Genomic DNA, 18,218 nt, shown 5'->3' with positions numbered 1-18,218 from the left:
TGTGCATATGATAGTGATACGATAATATATCAGATGTGTCTCTAAATTTTCTCAATGTTCACCACTGAACCATGTTTCTTGTTGTTGACACCTATTTTAATTTGCCCAAAATTAATTGCACAAAACTTAGGAGTTAATTTTCTTTAATTCTTAAAACAAAAAATATATTTCTATTTAAATGCATTGCATATAGAAATTAGGCACATTTGTATCAATAGGGTCTATTAGAGTGTTTTTTTTTTTAAAAATTCAATTTAAAAAAAAATCGAGTTGGGCCAGGTCGGGGCCGGGTCGACCCGGCCTTTTTCTTCTTCCTTTTCCCCCCGCACGGGCCCAGCCCATTCTCTTTTTCTTTTTTTCTTCCCCCCGCCCGGGCCCAGCCCGCCCCTTTTTTTTTCCTTTCTTTTCCCCCCCGCAGCTGGGCCCGGCCCGGCCCAGCTCCCTTCTCCTCCTTCCTTCTCCCCCGCTGGTTGTCTCTTTCTCCGTCCCTATTCTCCTCTGTTTCTGACGTCGACTCGACGAGCGGCCGAGCGCGGCCGCGCTGTCCCCATCAAGACAGAGGATGGTCGACGAAGCACGCCAAGGGGACTGGCATTGATGGCCAGTCCCCTCCTTCCCCATTTCCCGGGCTCTCTCTCTCCTTCTTCCTCTGCCCCTCCTCACAGAATCGACCCCCGCTCTGCACCGACCTAAATGGCCGCGAAAGTCGCGGGCCAGGGTAGGCCGGTGCAGGCCATCGTCAGCATACGTAATGTAGCAGGGGGCACGCCGGTCGTCGGTTATATATAGCCAGAGAGAATGAGAGAGGCCGGTCGGCCATTTTAGAGAGAAAAACAAAGATAGAGAGAGCAGAAAGAGAGAGAGAGAGCATACTGAGAGTACGCCGGCCGCGAGAAGGAAGCCAGGAGCGTCGCCGTCGCCCCCAGACCAGCCGGAAGCCCCTTGGAAGCTAGCGCAGACCGGTGGGCCTTCCCGACCGCGACATCCCCTGTTCACCCCTGTTTTTTGGCACGGTTTGGTCGGGACTCGCGCCGGCCGCCTCGCGCGAATCCCGGCCCATACCGACGTCGGTCCCGTCCCCTGCTCATCGTCGGAAGCGAACCATAGCCGTCGGAGCCAACCGAGTCGCCGGAGGAGGTCGAAATCCTCTGATTTTAATCGCCCACGCCAAGTGCTCGATGAAATGCCTCAAAGAGGCTAGTTTTGTTTTGGTCGCCAAACGGCGAACGAGCAATCGGATGGCGATCCCGGTGGTCGAAGAAGGTAAGTGAGTCTTATGTGGTGAAGACCTAGGCCATGGGCAGCCTGGATCGTCCGGCGAGATCCGATCTCGCTGACTGAAGCTCTCGCGTGCTCAGACATGCGGGAGCCGTCTTTGAGCCGGTTTGCAGACCGATTGGACAGGTTTGCAAGCCGAATAGGGCCGGTTCGACCCGGTCGAACCGGCCCTATTTCGTCTTTATCCACCAGACTGGGCCTCGACCGGGCCCGATCCAGTCCAAACCCGGGTCGATGACCCGGGTTGACCCCTGACCTGGTTAGGATCCGGAGATCCGACCCGGGACAATGCGATGGGTCAGGTCCGTTGACCCGGGTCAGATCTGACCGACCCGGATCCACGACTCGACCCGGTTTTATTTTATTTTTAAAAAAATTAATTAATTAAAATTTTTTTAAAAAAATAAATAATAATTTTTTTTTCTTTTTTTTCTTCCGTATTTCCCTTTTTTTAAAAAAAATTTTCAAAAATTTTTTTTAAAATTTTTTTCTCTTTTCTAAATTATGTGATATATCTGATGTTTTAATTTATTGTTGTATTATTATACATGTTGTTATAATTGCATAAATTGCCATGTTTAAATTAGATAGGCCTGTAGGGTTTTGCATGTTGTTTTCATTATCGTTGTGTTATTATTATGCATGTTATTAAAACATAATTGCATGAACTGTTATGTTTTGAATGTCATCTGACTTAGTTAGGATTAGAACCTAAGGCTGCATATCTATTTTGACTGCTGATCATTTATGATTATATACTCGCTTGATCACCTCACATGTTAGGAGAAAGGTCCTAAAATCAATCCAAATTGCCTGACAAATGTTTTCAGAAATGAACAGGGTAAAAAGGTACCGAAAGGGCATTAGTTATCCAACTAGTGTAACCAAGTCCCCGAACTCAGTTAATCTCTGGTTCGTAGAAATAGGGTGATTCTCCCATCACCTTATTTGGGTTTCTAATCGATCCACCCCAAATCGATTAGTGGCGACTCCTTGATATAAACTACTTGCATGTTAACAAACCTAAATCCTAAGTTGCGATATGGTATGGGCTTGGGAGAGCCCGAGTTAAGTCCCGAACCTAGACTTAGCACGTACCAGGCGAGCCCCCCTTCTTTTTGCATGTTGTTCGATAAAAAAGGCGAGAGGTCGGTCGCGACACTTGTTAGGTGACAGGTGCACCATTCACATACATGTGCATATGATTTTCTACTTTATGCTGCATAACTGCATGTTCCATCTTGAGTTGGCCATAGAGGAACACCTTGAACTCATTAACTAAGCGGACATTATCATGATTATATAAGCTTGAGTTACATCCTAGTATTCCCATTCTATTAGTTGTCCTAAACTGTTCTCATCAATTATCAAACTACAATACAGTTTAGTCAATAAATGCACCTGCAGCAACTTGGCATCTTAATGCAACTTTTTGAGGAGTATCAAGTAATATGATTAAAAGTAGTTACTTGATTATAGTGGATATGGTGAAGGGGAGTCCGCAGTTCCTTATTCTCAAGCTACTATCAATCCTGCTGGCCTGGAGCGAGCGAGAATTTTAGTATTCTTATGGAATAATAAGCTGCAGTTCAAGGTCCCTTTTTAGATAAATTTAGCCATTTTGGCTTGTGTTCAAACTAATAATCAACTGTTTTAGAAGAGCTTGCTCTGTTTAAATTTCACATGGAGGTTGTCAGACATGTCGTGCTCGTCAATAGATGGTGGTGTAGAGTGGATTACCATCTGCACTCTTTACTTAAATTATATCAATGCTCTATTTCCTTTTAATATTCCCTAACTCTTAATTTATCTATACATATTTGAAGTATTAGATGAGGAGCCAGGTGATGACGAAGAAAGTGGAGGTCAAAGGTAGTTATTTTAAGTCAGTCGTGTGCAATACGGTGGTTATAGGCATTTATCCCTACCAGTAGCTTATAGTGGGTGCCATGGCAAATCTTCTGTCATGCCTTCTCAAGACTTTGGTGGTAGTGTTTCTGTTTCTTCTTAATAGCCCGACTTTACCTATTAACCTGTGCTAGGTTTGATGGTAGTACTCGATGACTGTTAGCGAAGGCATTGACTTATTTTAATTGGCTAAGAAGGCCTTATCTGCTCATGTAATGTTCACCACTTTCTGGAGTTAGTATTTTACCTTGAGAATTGTTTCTTATGAATTGTTAATGTTAATTACAGAAAATACAAGGTCCCGGTGTCTCGTATTATTCCTTTGCCTAAGCCAAATGATCCATCTAGTACTCAAGATTTCTCCCTAGGAAGTTATGTTTTGGCTGTTTATCCTGGGACAACTGCACTATATAAAGCAACAGTCGTGAACTCCAGAAAGGTGACTTTCTTTTCATCTGTTCGGTTGCACTTGTTTATGGGGTTTAGGCTGAGCACTAATTTTGTCGTCCATGTTGCTGGTGCTTTGCTCTTCTTCAAACATCCAGAGGAAGACAGATGAGTAAGTAACTTCTTCCTATGCTTTATCTTGGTGGGAAATTCTAAGTTATTGATATGAATTTGGCCATAACTGTGTAAATCGGAGTATTACCTTGATTCAGAGTAATATTCCTTCCCCCCTTCCGTCCCCAATTTTCTGTGATATGGAGTGGTAGATAAGGGCGCGTTTGGTAACACTTCTGTTTCTCTATTTTTCTGTTATTCTGTTCCCTGGAACAAAAAAAGAACATAAATCCGTTTGATAACACATTTTATTTTTCTATTTCCTGGAATAAAAAAGTGGCTAAGAAATAGATTTGGAGCAGAAATAAGAAGTAGAAAAATCTACTTCTTTGTTCCTAGAAATAGAAATAGAAATAGAAAGGTTCGGTCCTCAAGTCGCAACCTCAGCTCCTCCTCCATCCTCCGTCGTCTGCAAACCGTCTCAAAGCACCGATCTGGTCCATTCTCGGCGGAAATAATAATAAAAATTTAAAAAATTAATTAAATTATAAAAAATTCCAAAAATTCCAAAAATTCATAAAAATCAGAAAAATTCTCAGAAAATCCATAAAAATCAGAAAAACTCAGAAAACCCATAAAAATTTGCAAAATTCCGAAATTGAAAAAATTTAAAAAAATTCATAAAAAGCTTTATGGAAAAAAAGAAGAGACAGATTTCGGGAAAGTAAAAAGTTTTAATAAAATTTTCCCCAAAAAAAATCAAAAATAAAAAATTCACATAATGGCTTAGAATAAATTAAAAAAATTCCAAAAATTCATAAAAATTAGAAAAATTTCAGAAAAATCCCATAAAAAATTAGAAAATTAAAAAATTCCCAAAATTCATATAAATCAGAAAAATTCTCAGAAAATCCATAAAAATCAGAAAAACTCAGAAAACCCTTAAATATTTGCAAAATTTCGAAATTGAAAAAATTAAAAAAAATTCATAAAAAATTTTCGAAAAAATAAAAAGAAACAGATGTAGGGAAAGTAAAAAAATTTAATAAATTTTACCCCAAAAAAATATAAAAAAATTCACATGATGGCTTGGAATTCCTGTGGCCACCCACTTTGAGTGAAATTTAAATTTTTGAGGTGCCCAAGTGGTATTTTTGAAGATTCCTTAGTTTAGGGATTAAAAGGGGTTTTAAACCCCTAAAAAGGATTAGACAAACCAATAAACCATGCTTATTGATTTTTTCACTTATAACTTGTACTTATAGTTAAATAAAAGATATAGATTTGAATGCAAAAAATTGGGAATAGAAATTTTGTGCAGTTATCAAACGCATTATTTTGCTCAGAAACTCTTCCAGGAAATAGAAATAGAAAAAACTATTTCTGAAAAGAAATTGTTCCCAGAAATAGAAACGTTACCAAAAGCGCCCTAAGCATAAAATCCTTAAAATGTAGACTCCTGCTAATTGATTTACGACTAGTCTCCTAGGCAAGTATATAAGACGAGTGTTACGGTTGTTATCGCTGGTGATTTAAGAAAACTTCTTTGTTTGCGTCTTTTCTCATAAATATATACATCTCTTTCGGACAGAGTGAAATTGCATTTATCTGGTATCGCCATTATTTCCGAATTATCTGAGCACCAAATATAGCATGGCATGGAGTAAAGTTCGAGGAACATTGCCCCCATTCACCCTCGAGAAACTCCAATCCTCGCATCTGACATCCTTTTAATGCTTGTGTTTTGGTTTGATCAGTTACTTGCTTGAGTTTGATGACGACGAAGAAGACGGGGCCATGCCTCAAAGGACCGTACGCTTCATCCACGTGGTTCCACTGCCCGAAGGACATCGTCAGTGAGTGCTCATGAAGAAGCTGTGTACTATTCATAAGAGAGCGTGTAGCCTCATGAATGACCTACAGAGGTGTATGTAGTTACCACTCTGCTGTTGTTTAAAAACCCCTTTGAAATGTGTTCTCGCGTGTGGTCATGAAGAAGCTGTGAAGTGAATTGAGAAAAGATGGCGCTACTTAAGGGACGAAATGGATAAGAAAGATGGCGCTGCTCGCTTACCTTTTCTTGAGCAATGCTTCTCACATCCCCTACCAATTCGTTGAGTCAAGAGTGTCTAAAGGAGGCTCAGAAGAAAACAAGCTAGCCATACAGGGTCAACTTTCACTGTGGCTAGATTTGAAGGTTTCTGCAAAATCCTGAGAGCATTCGATTTCTTAGAATCAGCATAATGGTTTGCCATGCGGAAGCGTAAGGTTGTCTGACTTAGGAACGTTGTCCACGTATGAATGTTACTATCGATCTTCGGGGTCTACACCGGGTAAGTGTATGTGAGACCTCGAAACTGGAAAGCAGAGCGAGCGAGCGAGCATTGAGATGTCTCAAAGAAGAAGAAGAAAGAAGAGGAAGAAAATCAAGAACTAGGAAAAAAGAATCGTGTGGTCATCTGAAGTCCCAAATTTAGCTAGGGGTGGCAATTCGTGAGGTGTTCTATATCTAGCATCTTGTGCTATTAACGATTTATCCCGACACAATTATATATAGTATTGTATGAAAAGTAGGTAAAAACATAGCGATTCGTGTCGATATTAAATAAGTCATGTTGGGTCCGTGCTATTCGAGTCGTATTCTCATATTAAGTAAAGAATTCATCGGGAGCACCTCGGTGTTGACTCTAAGCTCTTCCCGTTGATTCTAATGACGAGGTGTGAATCCAAATTTTTTGGGACTAAATCGATCATCGTCACGTGGATAGCTGTCTATACCTTAATCAAATTAAAGGTAACTTGGGATGGTAAACTTTGACTTAATGCGACAAAACCATTTTGTTTATGCTTCTTCTCAATGTTGTCTATAAGGAAATCGCCCCCGCGATCGAGATTAGTCAAAGCTTTTCACGTGAGCTCGAAGACACTTGATTAAGGTGTAAATCCCGGATTAATTAATGCCTAATGATCCCTTAATTTGTTCCCCTCGTTCATGGCCGAGAACGAGCACTGGACGGGCTTTGCGACATGTTCTAAGGAGAATGTGATGGAACTCGTGACCATTTTTAAAGCCTGCGACAAGTTTTTCGAATCTTGTCATATGGGGCTGTCTAGGCAAGGACTACTTGGCCAAGAAAAGACACACAAACGCCATATGTCGGTGATACTTTCGTCGTGTCGCGATGTTTCTCGATGCTTAGAGTCAAAATGGTGATCGGAGGAATCGGCTTGGTTCCATTAAAAAGAATCCCAAAATTTTGGGTTTAATCCCAATTCTGCCTAAATGTTTTTTTTTATAAAACTCCTCGACTTTCATTCTAGCCTTTAATTTGCCCACGCGTCCGGGAAGCATCACTAATCCTTTCAAAATTATCAACATCGGGAGCTAGGTAGAGATTCATTATCAGAACTCACGTCTTCATCAACACTCTCGTCTTACGGCGGAGTCTCCTGATGTTGATAATGTTGGAGAAAGCACGAATTAGTGACCTTCGATGTGACCTTCGACAGCAGCCTCCCTTTCGGGATTGGACCAACAGCCCGAAGTTTTCAAGAGAATTGGTCCCGAAGCAATCATCGGAAAAACGACAAATGACACAGAGAGAGAGGAAACCCCGTAAAATGATTGAGCAAGACGTGCATTGAAAGCACGAATTGATGATCTCCAAAAATATTAAAGTTGTCTTCCAATTATTCAGATGGATTTGTGCGTTTCCCTTTCAAGCTCTTGCTTACTGCGTACGCATCCAGAAGAATTGGACAAAGGAACGTTTCACGAGAAAGCGTGCAACTTGGTGAAGAGACAAAGGATACCAACCGGATCTTGCGTTTTTATACGGTCCAATGATGAGCTGCCGGCGTCGTCGGAAGTTGGTGATCTATCATGTGCCTGTTTCGGTGGCTCCTTGTTTTTTTAATGCGGAAGGGCGGCCGGCATCGGCGACCCCTTTTAAAATTGCTGTAAGAATTTATACTCGTGTGGAGACATCTGGATCTGAGTCATTTATGCTAACTCGAGAGAGTTTTGCACTGTATGCGAGTTGACTAAAGCCGGAGTTATCTTATGGCTAGCGCTCGAATCGAATCTGCACGCTCGCGATGGATTTAGATTATTTTCTTTTGAAATTGAGAGAAACCGAGAGCTTCAAACTTACGAGAAGGAGACTCCAAATCACGTGGGATTGAGTCTTATCCAAATCGATCGATCACGATTATCCTCCGACGGCTATTTATGCATAACGGAACATTGGATTCTTTGCAATGGGCAATCCAATGTGCTCATTCTATGGTAGCTCACGACCAAGTCTTAAGTCACGTCTTGTATTTCTAATTGATAAAGACTAAGATGCTCCTATCCACATCCACAATAGATGAAAGGAAAAACTTTTCTTTTGCAACAAAAAGTTGCGAAAAGTAATTTTGATAAGATGTTTTGGTGGGATATTCCTGGCATATCTTTTTTTTTTTTTCAGAGTTCTCAAAAAGTTTCGTAATTACCTTCATGGTCCAATCAGTAACGGACCATTCTAATTAGGACTAAGAGACTCGGGATGAATTACTTCTTCCTATCCTAATCCTGAGCGATCGGCTTCAATAGAAGCTTGATTCGAGGCGATCATGCTCTCGAAATGCCAGAACCCGTGCTGCTTTACCACCACCCTCGCGAGGTTCCTATACATTGGCCAATCTCTCGAGCGAGGTGGGTTCTCTAAATTTTTCACCGATCTTTCGAAGGGTCCGCTTTCCACCGATCTAAACTTTCGGGAGCAATCGGCTGGCTAGTCACTCAATTTTAGACGCTATCATAAGAGGGGGGGTACTAAAGTACCAAAATTCGACGATCGCTTTCGTTTGCGACGTTGGGTTACGGCTTATGAATGAAAAGCTCTACATGAGAATTAGAGGCAGCAGCATTCCCAGCCACATGAACGAACGGACGACGTTGACTCGCGACTTTTCTTCAGCCACAGCTTTTCTTTTGAAGGGTGCCTAGTCACGAGGATTATCCACTTTTCCATGCACGCGTGTCTTGCCATGAACCCACAAAATACTTTGATAAAACCTCACGTTATCTCATTTTAATTAACAAGTACAAGTGTCGCTTTCGATTAGGCCCCGCTTATTTCTTGAAAAATAAACATTTTTAAAAATATTTGTCGCAATATGATCGTTTATATTAGTTGAATAAATTAGATAATGAAAAATATTTATCGTTCATCATTTTCGTAAGCGATATAAACGATCATTTTTTTGTAAAATATTTTTTAAATTATTTATTTTCCGTGAAACAAACGGAGATTGAATCTCGTCTTAATTAGCAAGTGCGAGACTCGCTCTCGATTAATCTCCCGGTTAATATAAATCTGAGAGAAAAAGACGAGCAAAATAAATTGAAAAAAGAAAAGACAAGAAAAAAATATTCATCCCCGACCAGAGCTATAGCTTCGGGAGCATGCAACCCCGTGAATTAATGCGATTGGTTGGTTATCTTAAAGGCAAAATAATGGTCTAATTTCTAAAAAAACATTCTCAACTTTAGTCAAATCCCAAATCCGTTCCAAACTCTTTTTGCCAAAAAAAAAAACTCTAACTTTCACTCTAATCTATCTGCCCACGCATTCAAGAATCACCACTAATTTCTTTAAAGTTATCAACATCAGATCTAGTTAGATGTTCATTATCAAAACCTGTGTATTTATTTTTATTTTTATTTTGGTATTGAAAGGGGCAAAGCCCAGAAATTACAATATAACTCGTCTAATGAAACTTGAACCAACCTGATCTCCTATCAATAGAGGAATCAACCCTCTCGGTGGCCTTTCTAGCACTAAGGTATCATTTGTATCACAAGAATGAAAGACCCAATTTGCTAACCAATCAGCACATGAGTTGCCTTCCCTAAAATTATGTAGCATTTTGACATTCTGAAAACATCTTAAAAGTTTTTGAATCTGAGGAATGAGCGTGTCGCCAAAGTGGAGAGCAGGAGATGATCTGTGAAGTAGTGAAATGGCGACTTGCGAGTCCACTTCTACAATAAGTTTAGGTATGACAAAAGAAATTGCCATTTTAAGACCCAAAAGGACACCTCATAGTTCTGCTTTGAGTGAAGAGCACACTTTCACAGTTTGAGCAAATCCAACAAGCCAGTTGCCTGATTCATTGCGCATAAGCCCACCTCTGAGGCGGGTCCCAGGTTGCCTTTAGAAGACCTGTCGGAATTGAGCTTGACTCAACTAGTCGAAGGAGCAGTCCAACCCACAAGCTTATCTCTTTTCTCCCTAGGAGGAGACAATCTGTGTTCTGCTAGTCGAGCCGAAGCAATATTTTTGACATGGCCTAGAATCACGCATAAGGGTTCGCTGGTAAGATAAAAATCCTTCTCAAATATTCTTCCATTCCTCCGGTTCTAGAAATACCAACAAGCAACAGCAAAAATAAGTGACCAATTATCTCGAACCCTAGTTGATGAACCAGATAAGTTTAACATCAACCATGGGAGTAGATCTTGGGTGAAGAACTCGCCCTGTAAACTAGCAGGTAGAATCTTTTGCCAAACTGCCTTTGCATACTTGCAATTTCTGAGAACATGTATAATTGTCTCCGGAGAGTGCGGGCACATCACGCAACAAGAGTCTACATCGAAATCTTTCATCATTAGTGAGTAGGCACTGATGAGAAACCAATCACAAGAAGCTTTTGATTCTTTGTGGCCCATCCCATTTCCATACTAAACTCCAGAGTCGATTAGTCGGCATTTGATGTATTGGTGCAACTAAATCATAAGCTTCTTTAATCGTGAAGGAACCATTGCTATCATTGCCCCATATAAGCAAATCCTCACCACCATTATCAGAAGGTGGAAGCATTGAATGTATACACATCAAGATTGATTGCCATAGAATGTCTTTTAGAATTGCAAGGTTCCATTGATTGTTGCAAACGAAATCACGAACAGTGCGGTCTAGGTTCTGAGATGCAGGACGGCAGAATCCAGTGGGTCAGTGGGCCAACCTCATCAACCCAGTTATCCTTCCAAAATTTAACCGATCGCCCATTAACAACTACCCATCTCATACCCTCTAGGACATCACTCCAGACACTGCTAAGAGCCTTCGAAAATAAAAAATGTGTAGTATGGGAGGGTGTAGCAGATGGTACCAATTCAATACAAATGTATTTATCTCGAATATATGAAACCCATAGTGATGTTGGTTTCGAAACTAAGAACCAAGCCAATTTCATAAGGTAAGCTTTGTTACTATCTCTCAGATTACGAAATCCTAGCCTTCCACAGTTTTTCGGATGGCAAAGCTTCTCCCAACTAAGCAAGTGCATCTTCTTTTTACCTTCAACATCTCCCCAAACAAATAAAATAAGCAGGTTAATAATTAATCAAGGAAGGAAAATTAAATTGGACCTAATTGGCCCTCAAAATAAAAGGTTTATTAATCAAATTTCACTAAGCTGTAATCATGTAATTGTTTTTAAATTATAATATCGTCACGTCGACAAAAAGGCACGGTCGCTCTACAAATCATGCATAGCAAGTCCATCTGGACCGTTGAATACGCGGGTCTCACGACGCGACTCGCATAATTGACGGTCGATCGATACGGTACCGTGCAACAATTACGAGGGAAAATGCATAAAATACTATATACAGAGACTTCTGCTCCAGTCTTTTAATATGTGTCTCCTTTTTCTCTCCTTTTCTCTATTTCTCACCTGTTTTGCACAAAAAGTCATTTTCGACGTGTTGCAGATAAGGACACGTAACGAGCAAAGGGATGTGGTCACGTCAAAAGAAGCAAATAGTAAAAGTCCATGTACAAAATTGCAAAGGAATAAAAAGGAGGAGGTCTCAAGTAAAGAAAGTCCAATCCCTTGCATCAGATATGTTACGCATTGATGACGCATAAAATGTTAATTCGACTGATTTTTCCAATATTCAAATGCACAAATAGTTATTATATCATCGTTAAAAAAAAAAACTTAGAGGGAGACTGAAAGAGATACTCTCAATTTCGACCGAAAAAAAGAAAAAGAAAGAGATACTCTCAGTTTTATTTTATTTTTCTCATATATATATTTCCCTTTAAATATAATGGGGGTGGAAATGGAACGAAAGTACGGCAAAAATTCAAATTTTAATAGATTCGGTGGATCCTCATAATGCCCGGCACATTATATATATATTGTTTGAAACTCGAACTCGATTGGGCTCGCAAAATAAATAAAGTCGACCCACTTTTATTTATTTATTGCCGTGGTTGGTGGTGGGTGATAAAAAAATTATTATTTTCCTCGAAGCAACATGATGCACGTTCCCCCCTACGAGCATAGTGCACTGCTACTAATGCGAATTATAAAATTGCATCGACATTGCAAATCATTTTATTAAAGGAACTCACCACTAAATGAATTTACATTATTATAAACCAGAGTAGAAGACTTTTTTTACGCGAAACCATTAACCTAAAAGAATGAAAAAGTAAACGTATTACGTCGCCAGCGTATAGGATAAGAGTTCATAAAAAAAAATCTCCAATAAACCAACATTTAAGCTACATTTATTTTGCAAATTACGAACAATTTAAATGATATTTTCCGAATAACGATCGCCTAAACCGCCTATAAAAATGAACGAACGAAAAATATTCTCATCGTTACCGTTCACAAAAATGTTTAAATGTGAATTATGATCGATATTGCAGATATTTTTAATTAATTATTTATTTTAAGAGATACAAGTAATTATTTTTCGAAAATTAATTTTAAGATTTTTTTTTTTTTTTTGCTAAATAGCATTGTTTGGCCGTCTCGAAACTTCCAAGAAATCCCTCCCTTGACGGAGACCTCAATCGATTTGCCTTTGGATAGAGTCAGCTTTCTGATTTTATTTAATCGCGTATTTTTTTTTATAATTATTTTATTTAATTAATAAAATCCGTATATTAAAAAAATTTGGTATGTATTTCAAACGAATTCCGAGTCCGCCATGATTGAAGCTCTGCTCCTTCACCTACCGAGCTAGATGCTCCGCGCCAGCGACGATGTCACAGCCGCCACCGCCACCGCCACCACCATCTTCTTCTTCGATCGAAGGTGGGTTGAATCTTTGACGTGTTCAGCGGTCAATGGGCCTGCTTCTTTTCTCTGATTTACTCGCAGTTGGGTGTCGTTCGTCTCTTTCTTTAATGCCCCGTCTTTTGAAGTCGAGAGGGATCGTGGTTGGATCGAGTATCTCGACAGATTCCGCTCGTTTTCGGGGTTTTCTTTTGTGGGTCGAGGCCTAACGTTAAGCATGTGTTGTGGACTGGTCGTGTCCAGTCGCCGTTGAGCAAAAAGGTTGGTTTTTTTTTTTTTACCTGCTCCGAGGAGTGAGAAATCAAATTTCGCCTTCGCGTGCTGCCGCTGCTGTTTTCTGAACGCGTGCGGATAATTTACTGAACAGGGATGGCGGTCGTCAGAGAAGTAAGGGAGAAGACAATTACTTTTTGTTGGTTGGAAGCAAGTTATTGCACGGTTCACCCTTTTCTGGCTGCGTCTTGGGTCTTGCTTGTACGCTTTGAGGAGCTTTTGAGAAGTTTCTGGGAAGTTTTAATCCCTGAAAAGAGGACTGGTTCAGCTTGGGACGGTTATAACTTTTTTGCTTGTTGTGTTGCTTTGGTCTTTCTTTGTTCTAGAGTCTTTAAAGGGTCGGTTCCTCTTTTGCTTTTCTTATATTGAGGGGGATGAAGAAGGTTTTTGCCGACGGTGAACTGTTTGTGTTCTTGTAGATTTTTGAGTTATGGGGGCTAAAGGTTCGAGAGATGGGAGTTGGAGGGAGAGTTCTCCTTCATGGAATCCGCAGTACGGGTATCCACAGTCGTCGTATGGTCAAGATGCTCAGGGCTATCCGCCGCCACCGCCACAGCAGCCGGCTTATGTGCAAGAATGTGCCGCTGGCCCGACCGGTGATAATAGAAGGAGGCTAGACAGAAGGTATTCGAGAATTGCGGATAACTACCATTCGTTGGATGAGGTGAGGTTTTTTCTTTTTGCAATTTGGACGTACGAGTGCATCTACTTTCTTCTGTTCACAGCTCTAAATTCATGGGATGCCCCGGGACAAATTTTTGAACAAGACATCAGTTTCATCCGATGCTGCCTGATGTAATTTGAATAATTTTCTAAGATGTCTTTCTCATAAGTGATCTGGCGAGGTCGTGCCTCGCCCAGCCGCCGTCCAGCACTCTTGGTTGAACAAAAGAATTGACCTTTGCTGGCTGGTCAGCTGGTTCATTTCGCTCGTCTTCTCGAAGAGGAGAGGCTTTTCCTGTTTATTGGCAGTGGTCCCATTACATTGCGGACATAGCCTGTTTGGAACGTTGATTTCGATCTTGTCTCATTTGTGAATACATGCGAAATCCTCATAGTTATTTCTCCTTTCAATCTTACTTTTGATTTTGACTTTTCTGCTCTGATAGAAAATAATGTCAAATGATAAACTTCTTCAGGTGACAGAGGCACTTGCACGGGCTGGCCTGGAGTCTTCCAATCTTATTGTTGGTATTGATTTCACCAAGAGCAATGAATGGACAGGTTACACTTTACCTCGGTCCCTGTACACACGATCAAGCATTTGGCAGTATACTTCATATTATTGCTGAACACTACAATGTGGTTTTGTGACCAGGGGCAAGGTCATTCAACAGACGAAGTTTGCATCACATTGGAGATGGTCTTAATCCCTACGAGCAAGCAATATCAATTATTGGCAAAACCTTGGCTGCTTTTGATGAGGATAACTTGATTCCATGTTATGGTTTTGGAGATGGTACACCGTCAATCATCTTTCCTTTACTCGCCTCGACATGCTTGTCTAAATTGTGGAAGATAATTAGTTCTTCTGTTATGTAATCAGCATCAACACATGACCAAGAAGTGTTCAGCTTCTACCCAGATGAAAGATTTTGCAACGGGTTTGAGGAAGTTCTGAGCCGGTACAGAGAAATTGTCCCTCATTTGAGGCTTGCAGGTAAGGCTGATAGTTCTTGTCGCCTCATAGTATCTTCTACCTTTCTCTGGCTCTTCACTTTACTCTGATGTCGCCGAGTACCCTCTGAGTCTGTTGCACTTGAAGCCTGGACATATTTAAACACGCGTGTACTGCCTCCATATAGTACACAGCATTTTCACGATTAAATTGCTTGATATGATTATGCTATGCTGCTTACCTTATTTCTTCCTGTATGGTAGGGCCAACATCTTTTGCTCCTATCATTGAGATGGCCATGACAATAGTTGAGCAGAGTGCTGGACAATATCACGTTTTGCTGATAATTGCGGATGGACAGGTATGTAGTCATCAATTTAGACTCCTGATGTTCCTTCATTCTGTATGCTGGTGTGCATCTGAGAGCTATTTTTTTTCTTTTGTCTTAATGAGGGATGAAATAAACTCTGTGGAAATTGAGAACCAATCTGCACCAGAGTTGTGGTTGCAATGGAAAGGTCATTCAACTAATCTATTCCACATATGGTATGAGGACCTTAGGGTTTTCATCCCTTGGCATCAAATAAGATGTAAACACTGATATTAGCACTTAAAATTGCAGCAACTGTGCCACCTTTACTTTTTTTTGTTTGTTCTCTGAAGCCATATTAATTTTAATTTAATCTTTCATTCGTGATTCCATGTTGATTGAACAATTCATTTTGGAAGCATTGCCTTACAAAAGTTGTTCTATATGATTTTTCGTTGTGTATTACATGATCCCCCCAACCCAAAAGGAAAAAATAAAAAATCTAATACATGTAGTTTGAGTTGCCAAGCCCAAACTTTATGACTTCTCTTCTCACCCAGATTTAGATTCTCTGCAGGTGACAAGAAGTGTTGATACTGACCGAGGCAGGCTAAGTCCCCAGGAGCAGAAGACTCTTGAAGCCATTGTTGAAGCAAGGTACATGCGGTAAACATGTTGCCTTTAAATTATTCCTTCTCCAACCATATATGATCTCGTATTCTTGTTTGTTGCAGCAAGTTTCCTCTCTCTATTATTCTAGTTGGGGTTGGAGATGGGCCATGGGACATGATGCACGAATTTGATGACAATATTCCATCTCGAGCCTTCGATAACTTCCAGGCAAGTGATATGAGGTTAACTTCCAGGCAAGTTAGTATGTTAATCAAGGTAACTAATGGGGAATTTTCTGGTTTTTCCCTTTCTTTAGTTTGTCAACTTCACCGAAATAATGTCAAAGAATGTGGCACCCTCGAGGAAGGAAACGGAATTTGCTCTGGCAGCCTTGATGGAAATTCCTTCTCAGTACAAAGCAACCATTGAACTTAATATATTGGGGTAACAGTTGATTCACTTACTTGTTGACTATCCCTGAAATAGGAGATTCTCCTGCTATGTGTTGTGATTTTCAACTCTTTTTTTCTTGGCAATGGATGAGCAGCGGTCGGAAAGGCAATGCACCTCGGAGGGTTGCTCTCCCTCCACCACGTGGTGTCCCATCCTTCAGTAACCCAAAGACTTCACGTCCGATGGATTTTGAACCAAGTGTCGAGCCTTATTATGAAAATAGGGGACATGTTGCTGCTCCTCCTCCAGCCACAACTTCCACTTATGATAACCAGGTATTAATATGTAAATTAAAATGTCTAGACTCATTCTCACATACCTTTAAGGTTAATTGTTAGTTATAAACGAATGGCCTCTCATGTGGAAAGAAATAAATACTCGCGGCAACCTTCACCTTCACTTAGTATGGCATAAAATTTTCAAATTCTTTTAGAGCTGCCAGTTCTTGATTTTCGAAAGTTGATTTTAGCTTTCTGACTGATTGTCCTAATTAAATATGAGGGAAACAGGTGACTTAGAAACTGAATTGTAAGTAGGATCAGCATTTAGTTGTACGTTAAAAACATGGGTTAGGCAACAACTGTTGTTTCTTCGAAACTTCTTCTGTGATCACTTGTGCTTTTTTGTCTTTTGACATGAGATAAAAAACAGTGATCAGTGACTTGATTTTAATTAGTTCACTGCTAAAAATCTCCAATGAAGTTGCTTACAGCTCTTGTGTGGATCTTTGGATGTGAAAACCTTTGCAAGCTTGATTCTATTAATTGGGAATTGATTTGTACATAACATGGAGTTTTTTACAAGTCTTCTTGTGGCCACTAGACATGCATCATTGTTCATCTCACTTGAGGTTTTGCTTGCCACCTTGCTCGAGATTACTCACTCTTTATATGGCATTGCGCGCAGATTTGCCCCATTTGCCTCAGCAGCCCAAAAGACATGGCTTTCGGTTGTGGTCACCAGGTGGGTTTATTCCGACCTTTTTCACTTATTAATCTCCAGTTCTTTTTCCCTTTTTTTTTGTGGGTTCTGGGGCTGGGTGTGTATTGGTTGTGTTGTGGAAAAGGTTCCGTTGTCAATAACCTTGGCTATTCTTTCCGTTGCGACAGACATGCTGCGAGTGTGGAGAAGACCTTCAGTCGTGTCCCATCTGCCGAAGCCCTATCCAAACGAGAATAAAGCTCTACTAGGTGCCAAATTTGCTTTTGTGAGGATTCGTCTCCCGTCAGTCAGAATTCATCTTTCATTTGTTGATTCAAATGTTAGGTTCTCTTTGTTTGGTATCTTATGCTTACTTCAAAGGGAAGGAGTTGTTAATACCTTAGGTCATTTGTTGCTCTGTACATTGTCGTAATGTAAATTCTATTGGTTTCTTTTTTTATCGCGATTGTTTGCTAACAGCATCGGGCGAAGAGACTGTTGATGGAAGAAAGACGTTTGTGAACTTATTTACAGTGGTTTGTTGAAGCTTTTCTGGCACATAGGGCGAGTGAACGATTTTTGAGCCTGGTGATATGTAAACTTGTTTGGTGCTTCAATCCTCGTTTGCCAGTATAAGATGTTGTCTATGTTCATTATGTAGACATAGCCTCTCAGCAGAGGAAATTGCCGTCAATCTCGGGTTTGTCGTGAGATTGGCGGTATAGTTGGGATGATCTGATCCATTGGTCGTATCTGATAATTGTTCTGTGTTTCAGTTCGACCCAAGTTACTTGCAAATGGTCTTTTGCTCTGCCTACTAGCTGAAGTTGCCTTCTTTTTCTTACATCGTAAATGATCCATGTAATGCAAGTAAAGCAAAAAAAGGTCTTGCATACTGAGGACACATCTCATTAAGCGGTTATTACGTGGAGTTCACATGATCCAACGATTATGATTGATAACTCGTTTGCATAGACAAAAGTTCTCGTCATGCCCAATATAGAAACTAAAAGACTCGTTATTTTGGATTCGTCGTCAACTTGTAGCTATTAGCTCATTGCACGGGTTAAAAGGACTTTCTGGAGGACGGTCTCTTTCGCAATGCTCGCATCGTGGTTGGTCTACATGGGTTACAATTCCGTGTTATCTTTCTCGCGTCAACTCGAATTCACCTTATCGATCCGGTTCAAAAATCATGTCATTCGCTCTCTCCGATATAAAATGATCCGCGAGGATTCAATGGGCAGGTCTCGC

General features: G+C 40.4%; 2 protein-coding genes across 4 annotated transcripts; both read left to right on the top strand.

Moving 5' to 3' along the window:
- Nucleotides 1-1,238: 1,238 nt before the first annotated feature.
- Nucleotides 1,239-6,255, top strand: LOC130140668 (SAGA-associated factor 29 homolog A-like). Its single transcript, XM_056320606.1, has 5 exons — nt 1,239-1,263; nt 3,105-3,150; nt 3,475-3,625; nt 3,732-3,745; nt 5,445-6,255. The coding sequence occupies exons 1-5, from the start codon at nt 1,239-1,241 to the stop codon at nt 5,545-5,547; spliced, it is 339 nt and encodes a 112-aa protein (XP_056176581.1). The 3' UTR covers nt 5,548-6,255.
- Nucleotides 6,256-12,636: 6,381 nt separating this feature from the next.
- LOC115670199 (E3 ubiquitin-protein ligase RGLG2) lies at nt 12,637-17,540 on the top strand. 3 transcript variants are annotated; one of them, XM_056320682.1, is made up of 13 exons: nt 12,892-13,038; nt 13,145-13,388; nt 13,470-13,714; nt 14,190-14,274; nt 14,369-14,509; nt 14,597-14,710; nt 14,932-15,029; nt 15,556-15,635; nt 15,713-15,818; nt 15,907-16,034; nt 16,138-16,318; nt 16,950-17,006; nt 17,153-17,540. In XM_056320682.1, exons 3-13 carry the CDS (start codon nt 13,481-13,483, stop codon nt 17,231-17,233), a joined length of 1,305 nt encoding a protein of 434 aa, XP_056176657.1. In that variant the 5' UTR covers nt 12,892-13,038; nt 13,145-13,388; nt 13,470-13,480; the 3' UTR covers nt 17,234-17,540. The 3 variants fall into 3 exon arrangements, with proteins under 3 accessions (XP_030447266.2, XP_056176658.1, XP_056176657.1); XM_030591406.2 differs by lacking the exons at nt 12,892-13,038; nt 13,145-13,388 and adding an exon at nt 12,637-12,795; XM_056320683.1 differs by lacking the exon at nt 13,145-13,388 and having other exon boundaries at nt 12,885-13,038.
- The last annotated feature ends 678 nt before the right edge of the window (nt 17,541-18,218 follow it).

This window comes from Syzygium oleosum, unplaced genomic scaffold (assembly GCF_021117445.2).
Source record: "Syzygium oleosum isolate NSW1041296 unplaced genomic scaffold, Sole_v2.1 Sole_v2.20, whole genome shotgun sequence".
NCBI classification, from domain to species: Eukaryota; Viridiplantae; Streptophyta; class Magnoliopsida; order Myrtales; family Myrtaceae; genus Syzygium; species Syzygium oleosum.
This window is presented reverse-complemented; position numbering and strand designations above follow the sequence as displayed.

Coding starts and splice junctions, on each gene's coding strand:
- LOC130140668 (XM_056320606.1), top strand. CDS start 1,239: ATGGCGATCCCGGTGGTCGAAGAAG. Junction 1,264..3,104: donor GATCCCGGTGGTCGAAGAAG/GTAAGTGAGTCT, acceptor ACATATTTGAAG/TATTAGATGAGGAGCCAGGT. Junction 3,151..3,474: donor GAAGAAAGTGGAGGTCAAAG/GTAGTTATTTTA, acceptor TGTTAATTACAG/AAAATACAAGGTCCCGGTGT.
- LOC115670199 (XM_030591406.2), top strand. CDS start 13,481: ATGGGGGCTAAAGGTTCGAGAGATGGGAGTTGGAGGGAGAGTTCTCCT. Junction 13,715..14,189: donor ACTACCATTCGTTGGATGAG/GTGAGGTTTTTT, acceptor AAACTTCTTCAG/GTGACAGAGGCACTTGCACG. Junction 14,510..14,596: donor ATGTTATGGTTTTGGAGATG/GTACACCGTCAA, acceptor TTATGTAATCAG/CATCAACACATGACCAAGAA.